Below are 15996 nucleotides of genomic sequence, written 5' to 3' on the forward strand. Positions count from 1 at the left end.
AAAATCAGCTGAACCTTCCCAAATCAGCTAACCATCAATAATGGGCGGAGATGAGGCTTTATTTCCTTGATTTAAGCCCATTAACAATGCTAATAACACGTGTGGGCACGTGTCACTCTTCAGCTTCACATGATTTGTATTGGGCCTGTCATAAGCCCAAACTGCGTATGCCGGTCAAAAACAAACGACCGAAGACAAAAGCTCCGCCGCAGAATCTCAGATCGGATCTTTAGAGAGAGAGAGAGAGAGAGAAAGAGAGAGAGATGGAGAGGGACGTGTCGAGCTGCAACACTTACAACTATGGCGACGCTCTCTATTGGGACGCTCGTTACGTGCAAGACGCGCTTTCCTTCGACTGGTACCAACGTTACTCTTCTCTTCGCCCTTTTGTCCGCAGCTTCGTCCCTACTTCTTCACGTGTCCTCATGGTCGGCTGTGGCAACTCCCGTATAACTCTCTTCTTTCCTTTTGCAATGGATTTAAAATCATCTACCATTGGTTGAATTTGACTTTAGGAGCATAGCATCCAACTGTTTGTTCTCTTTGGTGCAGTGATGTCAGAGGATATGGTGAAGGACGGGTACGAGGACATTGTGAATGTGGATATCTCCTCAGTGGCCATTGAGATGATGCGAACCAAATATGCCTCTGTTCCTCAGCTCAAATGTATCACTTTTTATTTTTATTTGAAGGTACTTGCTTTAAATATGTAAAGTAAGAATCTTTAGTCTTATACTCTGTTTACCCAACAGATATGCATATGGATGTTAGAGATATGAGCTACTTTGCGGACGATCTCTTTGATACAGTCATTGATAAAGGTATGTTGTAGCCAATTGCTCTGTTTTTTTTTTTTTTTTTTGTTTGGTTTAATTTAGGTGGAAAGCTTAGAAGTGATATTTTGTTACCTGTTGCTGCGGCTGCTGGATTGTGTAGGAACACTTGATTCGTTGATGGTACGGAACCTGATCCTATGTTTCTCGTATTCATGTCTACATGCGTTTTTAAGTTTTCTTCTTTTGTGTGGTACGGTGGATTCCAGTGTGGCAATGATGCTCCTCTAAGTGCTACGAGAATGTTGGGTGAAGTTAGCAGGTCACTAATATCATGGCTGCTCCTGGATCATCTCATATAGATGCCATTTTTGGATTCTCTTTCTATATATTTTCTGTTTCCTCTTATGAACCAACAAAAACTCTTCTCTTTCATCTTGCAGGCTGATTAAACCTGGAGGGACCTACTTTTTGGTAATATACTTTCACTTGTATCCCCTTTATGTCTGCAACTGTTCATAGTCATTGTCACTGGTACTAGAAGATATTTTATGTTTGTTGGGTAGATAACCTACGGTGATCCCAAAGTGAGAATGCCTCATTTGACTCGTCCTGCTTACCACTGGAAGATCTCCTTATACATTATACGTAAGCTTCCACTTTTTTCCTTGCTGTAAAAATTGTGTTCTTCGCTTCATTCCTTTGAGGTTCTTGCAGCAAGACCAGGATTTAAAAGGCCGGAAAGTTGCATGTCGTCAGAAAAATCTTGTATGGAAGCTATACCTCTGACAAGCGAGGGATTGTTGCCACATGATTATGTTCTGGAGGACCCTGATTCCCATTTTATTTACATATGCAAGAAGATGGACGAAGAAGAAGCTCATTTACCCTCGTACCCATTAATGGAGGATGTTTTGTAGTGATGTCTGTGAGTGGACTAAAACAATGCCAAATTGTGCACACGTGTTTGTCTTTCTTGATCCCCATTTAGATCAGCCGATCTTTTGTTGTATCCTGTATGTGTCTTGTGATCTATCCCAATTGATATAGGTCCGAGCAGGAATTGCTCAAGCAACTCATAATTTCTTTTATACGAATAAACATCTCTTCATCTTTTTCAAAGTCTAATGGATTATCTTCTTTAAAAACTGTATAATCATTTTGATAAAATAGAAAGGAAAGCTTTACATGAGAAGAAGATAGAAAAATCTCAAGAAACAAGAAGTCGGAGTTGGTTTTGTGAATTCAATATCTTGCAGAATGCACCATCAATGTCATTGTTTAGCTTCTTCTTCTTCTTCTCCATCATTAGCCAACCCACTTCCCTCTGCAAATCCTCTGTTGGTGCTGCAAGTTTCTTCCGACAGATCTTGGGAGTGAGACATTTCTCGGTGAGTTGCTGTTGATTTTATCAAAACAGTTAGATCCATTCATCACTCCGAGCCAAGCTTCAGTGTCTGATCCACCAACTTCGAGCTTAACTGCAAGCAATTTCAATTTCAAACATAAATTCTGTTTTCTTACTTGGTTTCTGAGTTAAAAACGATGGAATACTAAAAGAGCGTAAAGACTATGTTGCTCTTTTGCTGATTTTATAGTTCAAGATATTTCCAAGCCTTATAAGGCAATGACAGTAACATTATGTCTTCATCAACTGATACAAAACTACCAGGGGGTCTTCTAACTGTAGTAGATGGTTGCAATTACCGAAGAAGGGTAAATGCGAACAGAGTAACAAAACTTACAGCTGGATCGGTGAAGATGATCAGCTGTTTATCTTCTGTGGAAACTAAGAGGTTAGTGTTGTCTGTGTTCAGAGCCATAGCGGTTATATCCTGCCCTTCACCAAGCTTCAAGACATGAAATACCTAACGAAGAAGAATTTTTGTTTTGTTAGGAGAAAACTTCCTAGAACGACATCAAGAGCAATCTAGTGGGTTTGCATTAATTAAATTGTTCGAATAGTAATACCTGGAGAGTGTATAAGTTGAGGAAGCAAACTGAAGGAGATGGTATATATAATCTCTCAACTTCTTTGCTTATATTTGATGAATCATCTTCACCAGTAATGTTATTAAAACTCCTCGATCCATCAATGTCGGAAAAAGAATTCACGCCAATCACAACATTTTGTCCGTCCATGGATAGTTCCATGCAGCTTATGGTACAAGATGAAGGAAGTCTTGCTTTGGAAATGAGAACTCCATTAATGGTGAACGTGCTGATAGAAATTTCTGAGCTACTCCAGACAACTATAACTCCATCTGAAGAAATGCAAAGAGCATGGGCCTCAACGCCAACAAACCGTCTTATTAGTCTACCATTTCTTATGGAATGCAATAGAACATCTGATGACTCTGAGCACGATACGACTATTCCTTGATCCGAGCTAACACAGCAACAACATATTTCCCTTCGGTGGCCACGGAGCACTTGTATGGGCCCTTCAATGCGACCCTTTTTGGCTTTGTTCGCCAAGTTGTTGCTGCTTGCGGAGGATGGTGTTACAGAGCTTGTTGTCTGCTCAGAATCGCTTGTCTGAGAAGTGAATCGCTTGTGGAATCTCCACAACAAAACAGTTGTATCTCGTGAACCTGTCACAAGAAAGTTGTTGTCTGTAGACAGAGACAGATATGTTACAGGAGCACAGTGACCAAAAGCTGTTTCCAGTGTTTTCGCTCCATCAGATGAGACGATCTTAATGCTGTTATCCACATGTCCACCTAATTAGCATACACGGATTTTCAAATGATAAATATATTATCAATCTCCAACCTTTCACAGAGATCAGAGCCTTAAAAAGTGCTTACCAGTGATAATTTCTCCATCGTTAGTAATAGCAGTGACAGACGAACTTCTGATTCCTGATGAGGCAAATGCTTGTGCTTGGGGATATTCCCAATCACTCTTGAACATTCGAATCAATGTTCCGCCAGCTGAACTCGGCTTCCCGTGATGAAAGATGAAAGGAGCATTTTGGCCAACAGGCGTGTTTGGTTGCCACTTGTGTTGTGCAATATGTGAGGCAGGCACATTCATGTCAACAATCACAACAGTATCCAAAGATGCCTTGATGGCTGCAGCAGGTAAGTTGCAGTGTTCTGGAGCTGGTACAGGATACGGTCTTATCCCTTTTGGATTCCGGAAGATGGTCTAAACAAGAATATAAGGTGTTTGTCAATTTTGAATGGTAAAATTTGGCACAGTGGAACAACTATGAATGTTTTACATAAGCATTAACCTGCATATGAAGGGCATCTTTTAGAGGCATTCTTTTGATGTGAGGCACAGTCAATAGCTGCAAAGGCGTTTGCCCGATATTAACTATCTGGTCTTGAATATTCCGTTGTTGTACCTTCATCAATAGCCACAATAAAGTTTCAGAAATAGGCTATTATACCAAAACTAAGAAACTCCAATAGTACTACAAATGTAACTTACTGGATCTGTGATCTTATCAATATCAACAGTCCCCTCGTAGGTAGTGTAGAAGAAAACATTACTTGCCAGTGTAGCTTCCTTACCACGTTGCTTATACCTAAAAGAATAAGTTTAAAAGAAAAACAGAAGTAATAAAACAAACTCAACTAATCATACACATAAATTTTGTTTTGACACTAAGTTGTTGACAAATGTGCTGACAAGATGTTAGTTCAAGAAGAAAACCTACCCGAAAATGAGATCAATCCATTCATGCAAATGTGCAGAGACATGCTCGCTCTCAAGAGCCATTCGTTGTTTGTGTACAAAATCAATCGGACTTTTAGCCCAAGGAGGAAGTTTCACAGAATCTGATGGGTAAAGAACAATATCATATAAATTACTATGGTTTTTAGTTTCAGGAGTAATATTTTGTCTGGACAAGGAAAGGAAATAGACATAAACTCATACCAAGCTTTTCAACCAAGTTCTCGTTGGTCAACACCTCAGGAAGGTAAAATAACTCTGGAACCTACAAGAAAAAATGAGAGGCATGAATATGGCTACACTCTGCATTTACAAAGAAGAGGAAAGTGATTAAAACTACTCGATTTGATGCTTTTGAGAGGAGCCAGTTCTTACCAACTCCTTCACATTACTCATCTCTTGGAGAACTCCTTTCCAAGTGGCTGCAATGTCTGAAAACATGTGGTTTGCTCGACTGAAATTTCCACCTCGTTGAATTGAAAGAGTTGTAAAAGGTTCAACTCTAGCTAGATAGTGCAAAACCTATCCACAAGAGATAACAAATGGTAAACCATCTGCACGGACCATCATAAGTGAAAACTCTATCCAACTACTGTAAATTGCAGCAACTGTGGCAGATATCAATGATATCATATCATAGAGAAGATAACCTACTACTCCAACACTTGAGTAATGAGAATCATAGTGGAATTTGGGGATCACTGGATCTTCGTAGCTAGAGAATTGTTCTTGAAACTTTTTCAGCCGCTCCGGGTTCAATGTACCAATTGGCTGAACATATACAGACCCCCGTTACAACCAGTTTTAAGTTTAATGGACTATATGCAGGCATTGAGCCAAACTACAAGTAATACCACCTTGGAAAGATCCCTGTAGTTGGATGGATTTGAAAGGTCCAGAATTTCTGATGTATAGTCGCACAGAATCCATGGGAAAACAGGATACTGCCAACACATAGACGAAAATTACAAAAAAGTGAATGATATCAAATATTTCACATAAGAAAAAGCATTCTCACTTGAACAAGATTTACCTGAGAGATGTCATTATAACTACGCCCAGCCAATGTGTTGAGATGCATTAGGTACTCAAAATTGCTGATCTGCAGATAAGATGCAAAGTATCCAGCTAGAGTTAAGTATCTTCCAGATGTTATATAAAGGAATAAATAAAATAGCATGACCAAAATGAAGGCTATTCTTTGGTTACCTCCCGTCTAGCCCAACGCTGCATTAACTGTGTTCTTCCCAAAAGTTGTTCTGGCCTCTAAAAAGGAAACAATTTATGTAAGTTTTGCACCACAGAGGAAAATTTTACTCAGCTTGGTTCCTATCTAGGTCCACCATGCACGAAAGAATGGGCATACGTAGGAAGAAGAAACCAAACCTGAGTTGCCAAGTAAATATCTTTCAGAAGAGGAGGCCTTGCTTGAACAATAGCCCGACATGCATTTCTTCGTCCCTCAGTGTTCTATGGTGTTCATCAAACATCATAAAAGTATTTGGTGAGAAGAGATAGAGACTTGAAATCCAAGAAAATAGATATAATTATAATGTAACAGAGAAAGTTTTTTCGATACCCCAAAATCAAAGAAGAAATTTGAGCGATCCACCATAAATAGCTCAAGAGCACTCTTTCTTAGTAGATATCTGTGAAAGAAAAATATTAACAAAGATAAAGGTCTCCATCACTATTTACATAATAAGACGGAGAAAATAGTGAGCTAGTAACAACATTGATAATAAAACTTTACCGTCGGCTATAAATCTGATGAAGAGAAGACATCAACCAACTACGATCTCTCTCTTGGTCTTTTGATTTAGAACCATCTGACTTTTCATCCAAATGCTGGTCTTCTCCGGTGTCAACAATAAAATTTATTCTCCGTGTAGTAATCTGAGGAAATCAGAAAATATCCATTAGTTAAACATGGAAAATATTTCTCAGCCCTGGTTGGTTACGCTCTGTTTTATCTCTTGGTCACTAATACATAGTCATTAGTGCCAGTTACTTGTTTAAAGGATAAATAGGTGATGTTAGTCAGAGCATACTTGAAAGGTTCCTTTGACAACCCCTAGTGGCCGGACCATAGAAGAGGTAATTTCAAGAACAATCCTTTCATTGAGAACTACTTCTGTAGAATTTTGAACCATATCATGTTCACTCAAAGGTCGATGATCGTTCATTCCAGTTGACAGTGTTATTGCATCCTCAAGTGTGCCAGATCTCCTCTCTTCATTTTCCCCTTTGTGTTCTACAACATTAGACTCTATTTCGAGATCATCTGCATCTTCATGTTCATCATCTTCACACATTATTTCCGTGGATATTGCTTCAACAGCAAGAACAGGTGCATTTGATAGAGAATCCAAGTTATCTTGATTATTCTTCAAGTCTGCCTTATCTTCATAGTTTCTTGTTGTCTCAAGATGACTAGTACCAGAGTAATTCCGCCTTAAACATTGTCTCATCCTCGAAGAACTTTCCATAGAATCCAGTTTCCAGAATACCTGCATATATGATGATGTTACATCACTGGAAAAGTTTTCAACATGTAGTAAATCAAAACCAGCAAAACGCAACTTACATGTTTAGGACTGCAGAATTGTTCTCCGAATGGTCCAAAGAAGCATCTCATCTCTACCAAATAACGAACGAATTTGCGCCAACCACTGATTCCCATGCATAAACGATTTTTCACTATTTTATCATTTTGCATACGCCTGTCAATCTGATGAGTGGTTGAATCAATAAATGTGGATTAGTGTATGTACCTCACTCAAGAAAAAGACAAAGTGTGACAAGGCAAGAGAGAAAACCTCAGATCTCTGCATGTTACGTGCAAAGGCAAAGCTTGCAACAAGTACAGCAATAAATTTGTAGGACAAAGCATTAAAATCTTTTCCGTAAACTGATTTTGTATCCACAGGTTGGAGACATTCTATCCATGCTACTCCCATGGCTTCAGAGATATTCCATCTCTGTAAACGCTCCATATCACTGATAGTCCTACGCTGCGCCGATGTGGCCATTGCAACAGCACTAAGACCTCTCCCAGAACCAATCTTGGCATTCCGTTCAAGATCGCGTGCAGCTGCCAGAGCTGCCGCTTTTGCAGCAGCTTTATCTCTTGGTCGACCTGGTGAATCATCGTTTGGAGCCTCCAAGGGTTTCTGGAAGCTGGAAAATGTCTGAAGTTTGGTACTCTTACGCTCAAGCAATGAAGAGTCTCGCCTAAGAGGTGGGGGTGCTGGAGTTGCAGGAGGTGCCGGTGCTTCCCATCCAGCTGCCCCTGCAGCTATCATCGCCAGTGCCATTGCAGAAGGAGGCGATGCAAAAGCAGCTGCCCACTCCGGAGAAATCATAGAAATTGCCGCCTAAAATGAAAAAAGTAACGATAATAACCCAAAACACACTTGAAATAAGTCTTCACGTAGAAAGGACATAATTTTCTTAGAGATGAAACAGCATCTGCAGAAACTAAAATGAATGATGGGCATATACAGAACCTCAATGGGGAGTGCATCAGCAGCCAAAGCACGATCATCAGCGACAAGGGGGTTAAAACCATCACCAGTAGCAAGTTCATGAATGCCAGCTAAAAGAGGTCTCCATCTTCGGAGAATTGCAACAAATGGTGGTAAAATAGCCTCTAGATATTGTTTGCGTAGTGGCTTTCTGTCTTTGCTGACAGCATTCCATACCTGCAACAGACTTGGAGTCAGTAAGAAAAAAAACCACAAAATAAAACAAAGTGAGCATTCAGTTAACCCAAAACTAGGGGGTGATTTCCACTCTTGTTCTTCTAAATCAGCATGAAAATGTGAGACCAGACCATTATTAATCATGGAGTATTGTTTAGGGAAGAGCTAACCTCAGAATACAGAACGCATGTAGTAACCAATACTCTCTGCCTCTTGGAATCAGTTATTGGCATGTTTAGAACAGGAGATAGAACACTGAAGATTAAAAAAAAGTCATTAACTTCTCTAGATAAACTACAGAATCGGAACAAACAACCATTTAGAAGGCATGCAGCATCCAAAATGTGCCCTGCATTCTAATTTTGTGAAGAGATCTAGTCTAAAGATACTTAAAGCATATGGTCATGATTCACAAAGCCGCATAGGGAGAAAAGGATGTCATTAATTTACCTCCATAATAAAGCTGAGGGTGACTGTCGCATAGACATCTGAGAACTGATATCTAATGAGGCAGAATTCCCTAAGGGGCACTGCAGTCCACCGGAAAAACCGTCTTCAGAACTTAAATTTTTCATCAACAAACTATCTTCACCATGGTCTTCTTCCCTTAAAGACAATAGCACCATTCGAAGCATGCATAAGAAGGGTTGATCACTGTCCAGTAACTGGTAGAGTGCTGCCATTCCTCCCATCCCGGTACCGGATCCTCCACCAATTCCTAGGCCACCTCCAAGTCCAGACTCATCTAGCAGCAAGGCTTGAAGCATGGATACTGATTTTTTAACCAGAGGAAGTTCAATCCAGTTTCCATGAGAATCTTTTTGTAAAGCATGTTTCCAAGAGTCCCAACCACTTCCACCACCACCAAAACAACTAGTTTTTGAAGGAAGTCCAACACCATACCACAATCGACTTCTGTACTTCCAACCCTCAGCCAAATCCATGGCACAACTTCCATATGAAACAAAAGCGCATGAAACAGATTCATAGGGCTCAGCTGCTGCAGCAGCAGCAAGACGCTCCATTACAGCTGTAGAAATCTGACCACTTGCATCGGCCATTGAAGCAAGTATCTGAAGAAAAAGTAAATACAGGAAAATATCAGAAGGTTAAATAAATGAGTATAATTATCTTTTTTTAAATGATGCTATGTAAGAAAAGAGGAAATAAGCCAGTAAACAAGGAGCCATATCGATCCGGAGATAAGAAAATTTTTCACTTACATCTAAATGGACCCCTCCAGAATCACTGGACACTGAAGCACGGCTACTAGAAACCTCTGATGATTCTCCAACTGTTGGCAATGTACGTGAACGGTTGTTAAGAGGATAGACTAGAGAAAGTGGAGAAGGAGAAACATCAACTGCGCTTGCAGCACAATTCTGCTTGCTTTGTATTCGCAAATGATCTTCGACAAGCATCAAAATCACAATTGTATTTTCCACAAGAAATACTGAAAGCTGAGCAGCATTTTCTACTCCAGCCTTTGCATCTTTTGGTGTTAGACTCTCTGCCGCGAAACCAGCAGATGCTGCAGCAATAACTTGAGTCTGTTTGAAGACATATAATGTGTAAGTCACTCTAATAGCAGCCTCCCAATATAACAAGACAGGTAAAAACACAAAACTTCAAAAGCAAACTGTCTTAAACAATTTAATAATTAGTATAGAGCAAAGAACAAAAGGTTTTTTTTTTTTTGTGAGAGAACGCCCCTGGAATATCAACTATAAAATGCATGTGTAAGACGATATTTGTGTTTATCTATCAAGGATTTGTGTAACTAACCATATATAAGTCAATAAGACAAAACAGGAGTTACCTGAGCTTGCAGTTCCCTGGAAGTAAAGTCTAGCAAACCACCCAAAAGCCTTCTTTTGAAAATTGGCAGTGATTCCTCACGCCTTTGAAAAATTAGGAAAACAAAAAATGTAAAAATAATTGAACAGAAACATGTATCTCTCGAAGTACATTGGAAGAAGCAATACAGTATAAGAACAATATGATCCACAAGGGACCTTCACAAACTAACAGTGTTACAAGAAAAAGAGATGACACTCAAAAGGTTATTTTCATCAAAAAGAAAAGCGTAATATGAGGAGCAGTAATATAATTTAACATTAGATTCAAAAAAAATAAAAAAAAATAATGAGGAGCAGTAGTGCATGACATTACCTTATTCGTTTCTCTCCAGTGCTAGACCCACCAACAATAGAAAGCCACTCTGCACAATGAATTGTAGCCTCAATCTCCTGTAAAGAAATCAGAAGTTGCGAGAAATGTAAATTAGCACAATTATAAAAATGAAAAGGAATTAATATGGTAGACCGCTGAAACAAACAAATTTACCTTCCAGCCATCCTTCTGGCGCATTGAATGTTCCAACATTATGATCAAGAAGTTATGAATCAAATCTTCCACTTCAGCAGAACCGTGTGAAGCAGATTGTTTCCCTGCATCCTTCTGTGTGTGTAAACACAGTATTCAGCATTTTTAGAGTTTGCTGGTACATGCTTTAAAAACTTGCCAGATAAAAAAAATACTTTTATAATGACAGCATAATTAATGACAGCCAGACTTATAATGTAAGTTCCCATATCATACATCCAATTTGGCTCGTTACTACTACAATAATCATGGAGGAGAACTTTAAAAGTTTAAGGTTGGAGTTATACCTCGTAGTTTGAGATCAAAATCTCCAAGATCCACTCAGGCCACTCTTCCATTTTGGTCAGACTGCTCCTATTTTCCGGGTGGCTACAAGCCAAAAATAGAAGATCCTGACGTAGAAAGAGTGAGTTCAGAAAGAGACATTGTAGAGACACTGGGCAAGTAGAACTTTGTAAAGCACTTTCACAAGTGCATTATGGTGCATACTCTTCCTTTTCAAAAATGTTCATGGACATGCACAAAAGTGTCTTTAACTATGACATTTATACCTGAAGTGCTCGATTTTGTAGAGCCTTAGATGCAAATGGTAGAGAACGCAGAAGAATTAACAGTAGTTGAGGGTGCTCAAAGCGACGACCTGAATCATAAAAGTTCAGGCTATCCTCAGTTGATGAAGCATTGATCTGCAAGAAAGAGCCAGGTATACAATTAAATTTAAGCTTATGTCAAAATCTAAAACAGTAAGTTTATCACAAAAAAGGGATATCCTCCCAATCTTTTTCTGACCTTTAATCATGATTAATTATCACATTGAAATAGCCATGGCTTATGATGATAAATATAGATTAGACATATGACAGCTAGAAATTGCTCTCCGAACCATTTACCATTAGGTTTCAGAGATATTTGTAACAAGGTACAAATTAGATTGCAACTTATAAACAGCATAGTGTTCTCTCTTTCTCAACCTATTCTTTTCTTTAAGCCAGCCATTGTTAACGATAGATGAAACAAATGAAAGATCAATAATATGTCATACCGAAGCCCCAAGTAAAGTTGTGTAAACATTGTCGGTCATCAGTCTGTTTGGAGCTACTTGAAATGCTTTCAGCAGAGCAAATAGAAGCAATGAGACTTTATCATCAAACATTGTTCCACCATTTTCATGAAGCCCACTACCCATGAGGTTACTCATGACATCAGATTCGGCACCAATGGAAAATTTTAAGTGCCCTTTTGAAATCAATGCACCGATCAATCTAATGATCCCAATCATGACACGATCTTTATCGTCAACATTGTTTCTTGCATTATTATTGAATGGAGTTTCAGAAAAAGAGGATACTCTGTCAGCATTCATGGAATTAGAGATGGTAACTGAGTCACTATCACAAATGGCAGTGGCAGATCCATGTGCTTTTTCTTGTTTAACTGACTCTGTTTCCTTGAAAGATCCTTCATTATCATCATGAGCATGTGACTCATCCTCATTACCTTGAGGAACTGAATCGAAGTGCTTCAACAAACCACGCCCATCGTGTTGACTCTGATCACTATGATTAGTCGGGACACTTGTTTGACCCTTGGCTACAGAATATGTGACGTCTTCCTCACCAGATTTAGCTTCTCTCTGGAGCAGAACAAGAAGTGTTTCTATCCCACCAGATGTGATAAATGCCTCTGCAAATGTCTGAGCCTTTGCAGCATTTGGTTGTACAACCAACCTAAACATGAGATGCAATACCCTTGCAACCTAAATAGAGGTAGGAACTGAATGATATTAAAAGACTGAGGAACGACACATGTTTAACAATTATGAAGTGTCACTAAGAAACGTGTTACCTGATTTGGTTGTGGACTGTCAATTATGAACCCAAGTAACAGATGGACATCAGCAGCAGCAAACGAAGGAGATGCTGCTCCCATTAGAAGTTCAATAATCACCAAAAGTTCATCAACCAATGCATTAACTTCTCCCACTTGACGTTCATCCCCATCTAGAGAAAAAGTGTTCACAGAGTCTTTCTCTTGAATTGTCCAGTAATATCTTCGACATCCACCCAGAAGTATCTGAATGGCATCAGCATTCCTCATAGCTGTTGCTTCAGTGAAAACCATATCTTGAAGGGATGACAATAGCTTTTTTTGGAGTCTATAATTACACACACTCCATATCTTCAGATCCAATAATAATGTACGAAAGAGCTGTACTTTAAAAGCATGATTGATCTTTTGAGATTGGCAAAGCGAAACAATGGCAGAAACTAGTTCCTCATCTCCTACTCTATCGTGCTTGCGATCAAGGGATGCAAGTGAGTGAAGAAGATAGCCCAGAACTGTTGCCAGGATTTCAGGCCCCCTAGAACGAGACAACTCTTCATTGTTCCCAGGATGTTGAATAGCAACTGAGATAATTCTAAATATTGGTGCAGCAAGAGAATATGTTGTCAGAGATGATGGAAGATTTCTAGAAAACGGTTCCAGACTATCTTTGTGCACACTGCTAACGGTTAGAGGAAGCAAAGACATGGGTCCTCCATAAGCTAAGGCCCAGAAGGACTCCACTGACTTCACTCTCGTTGCAACATGGACTTGTCCAATTACCTCAGCTGGTCGTCTTTGAGTGCCTTAAAAAGAAAAAAGTAATGGATTTCCAAAGTAAGAAAAAAAGCAAATAACAAACTGTGCAAACTTCATATGAGAATGGAGAATAGTGATACCGATATAGATAAAGCAAGAACAATTAAAAGTATACAACAAATCGACCAAATGAGAGTCTGAAAACAAGTAATAAAACACACCATACTAAGGAACAAAGATTTTTCAAAATTGTAGTGTTTTGGACGAAGTAGAGCAATATTAGATATATTATAAAAATCATGAGTATTATCATAGGCACCTGCTGCTCCAGAAAGAGAAGCATCTGGACAAAACCGCCCACTTAGTAGAAATGGGTGGTAAAGTAGGTGAATGTATACTCCAAGCTCTAAATCCAAAAAACTGTTTTCCTCTGCCTCGTTACGGACACGGTCATTTGTAGCTAACCATGGAATACCTGCCCCATCGCCAAAGCAAGGCAAAGCATCCCCACCTCTAGTTGCCAATCGTGTCATTATTTCAGGACCAATTGGTTCTTTAAATATATAAACTGGTCCAATCTCAGCAAACAAAGCACACTGACGTCGACGACGTTGTAGACCAGCAGCTGTAGATGGAGGATTTGACCCGATGCAACAGAAAGAAAGCGGTTTGGATATACGAGGATATTCAAATGGATGAGTTTCATACAAAGACCCGTCAATATATAGCCGCAATTCACTGTCCGAATTCCCTAAAAGTCCCTGATTGCAGGTATGCTCCAGGCCTATAAAGTACCAACGCTGAGGCTTAAACGCATGAGTGAAATGCAGTGAAGTTTTACTTCCTTTCCCACTGCCACTCTCAACCACCAAAAATTGTGCATAGAAATATGCTTCAATCCCCTGATTATCAGGGGTCAAAAAGCTGAACAGACGAGGCATATGAGCAGTACCCTCACCAGTGTGTACATTTGTAGCCGCTGCACTAGACGTCTTCCCTGATTTGGCTGCGGAAGCAGCAGCGATTGCAGCTGCAGCGGTTGAAGCATCTAATGTGTCAGCAAATGATTCAATATAAATCCAAGTTGCAAATGCATAGCCATTGGTAAAAGGCCAACGACTTTCTCCCGGACCAAGTAAGCCTGAGCTTTCGCCAACAAATTGGAAACTACACGCAGGTCCTCTTGATTCTTTTCCATTCATTGCCTTCTCCAAGGCATCCATCAATGGACTTGACCACACTGTAGGAAGAGAATTTTTAATAACATGAAGCCATCTATACAAATCATCAACGCTAAGAGAGTGGCCAGCTAAATGTTGAATACAGTGAAACAAAACTGCTGCATTCCACATCATAGTGGCGTCCTTGGATATTATCTCCTCGACTGATCGCAAGAGAACACTTAATAAACCCGCCATGGAACACATAGCTCTGTTTCTCGTGCAAGAACGTAAAATTGCTAGCAATCCGCGCACCATACGGGTCCTGGGGGACATAAAATTGACACTGTCACCGGAACAAGGTAAGCAAGGAATAAGCTCACCAGCAACAATGGCAGCACGAGAGTTCAACATCACACTAGGAGGATTGCTATCTTCATCCTCTTCAAAACTCTCAACTCCACCCATGGTCGCAAGAAGTGAATCGATGACAAGAAAAGCAATAGTCTCTGAATCACCTCCAGACCCAAAACTCTCATCACCGCTAACAATATTTTTGAGTTTGTCTAAGCTCTCAGGCTTACCCATGATAGCTGAATCTACAAGATGCAATAACTCTGGAGAAACGTTTGGCATTGTGGCCTTTGGCTTAGGCTTCTGTGGGGACTGAACCATAGGATATCCAGATTCTTGATGGTAGAAAGAATCCAGACTGGTAGCTGAAAGGGACTGGTTGAGGTGCTTATCTTGATCACCTAGAGAAACCTGGTCAAAATGGTCATCCTTGAGGACTGCATCAACTGAGCTAATCCCTTGTAAGTGATCAGCATCATCCATTCCTACCAGAGCATGTTCATCAGCAAGAAAACCAGAATTATCTACAACACTAGGCTTATCATCAGCAACATCGAGGTGTCCAACAGAGGCTTTGGAGAGATTGTTTACTTTGTCTTCTTCCATTTTAGGAACTTATAGAGAAACAGTCCTTTTCTATTCCACCACCTGCTTAACATCCATAAATTAATCACAGATTTAGCACAAAATAAAATAGTGACAGTTACGAACATGAATCTATTCATAGTAACTTTTAACTATAAACATGAAATTTCAAACACCTTCCCCTTGGCAGTTTTAACGTCCGAGCACACGAAAAGGCTTCGGAGAAATCAAACATGAAATCTCTCTTTTCCCCAGAATAAAAATCAGATCTTTCCGAGGATCGATGAGTAAGATATCAGAATTTCATACGAATAAACTCAGATTCCGCGTTTAACGCACGAAAATGTAAATATTCCCATAGAGAGAATCGAAAACGTGAAAAGATAAAAGAGGTGTTCAGACAACGCCGCGAGTAAATAGACGTACGGATCGGAGATAATGTCGGAAAAAAAACAAAACAAAAAAAGGTGAAATGGAAGGATTTGAGATTACCCGGCTGGTGTAGCTAGAGTGGGTTAATTGCCTTGTCTCCGACGCCGTAAGAAATGCATTGTAGAATCGGTGAAGGAGAAGGATCTAATCGGAGAAGAGGAGCAGGGACTATCGGAGAAAGGCGCGCGCGAGGAAGAGGGACTGTTGTTTGATTCAGCAATTTCGCACCCATAAATAAATCAATTTAAAAGAATAATGTGTTTTCCCTTGAGATCAGCTCCCTCTCTAGAGGAGTGGTCTGGAATTTGTAACGACACCGTTTTAAGAAAAAAG

The 15996-nt window shown here is 39.7% G+C and overlaps 2 protein-coding genes across 2 annotated transcripts; one reads left to right on the forward strand and one right to left on the reverse strand.

Moving 5' to 3' along the window:
- The first annotated feature begins 174 nt into the window (after positions 1–174).
- LOC17885778 (methyltransferase-like protein 13) lies at positions 175–1895 on the forward strand. The gene is made up of 8 exons (XM_006291671.2): positions 175–447; positions 553–666; positions 753–821; positions 937–956; positions 1043–1095; positions 1217–1247; positions 1340–1421; positions 1491–1895. The coding sequence occupies exons 1-8, from the start codon at positions 264–266 to the stop codon at positions 1691–1693; spliced, it is 756 nt and encodes a 251-aa protein (XP_006291733.1). The 5' UTR covers positions 175–263; the 3' UTR covers positions 1694–1895.
- Positions 1896–1923: 28 nt separating this feature from the next.
- LOC17886597 (BEACH domain-containing protein C1) lies at positions 1924–15819 on the reverse strand. Its single transcript, XM_023782203.1, has 32 exons — positions 15724–15819; positions 13452–15294; positions 12395–13179; positions 11592–12305; positions 11101–11235; positions 10837–10941; positions 10511–10624; positions 10337–10413; positions 9984–10065; positions 9388–9714; positions 8615–9237; positions 8335–8419; positions 7970–8164; positions 7280–7837; positions 7048–7191; positions 6512–6970; positions 6214–6356; positions 6040–6109; positions 5847–5930; positions 5670–5726; positions 5494–5562; positions 5318–5404; positions 5115–5231; positions 4836–4982; positions 4665–4725; positions 4444–4564; positions 4215–4311; positions 4015–4128; positions 3584–3926; positions 2745–3496; positions 2519–2641; positions 1924–2254 (listed from the first exon to the last, which is right to left on the reverse strand). The coding sequence occupies exons 2-32, from the start codon at positions 15250–15252 to the stop codon at positions 2207–2209; spliced, it is 8637 nt and encodes a 2878-aa protein (XP_023637971.1). The 5' UTR covers positions 15253–15294; positions 15724–15819; the 3' UTR covers positions 1924–2206.
- Positions 15820–15996: the final 177 nt, after the last annotated feature.

This window comes from Capsella rubella, unplaced genomic scaffold, assembly GCF_000375325.1.
Source record: "Capsella rubella cultivar Monte Gargano unplaced genomic scaffold, Caprub1_0 scaffold_5, whole genome shotgun sequence".
Lineage (NCBI taxonomy): Eukaryota > Viridiplantae > Streptophyta > Magnoliopsida > Brassicales > Brassicaceae > Capsella > Capsella rubella.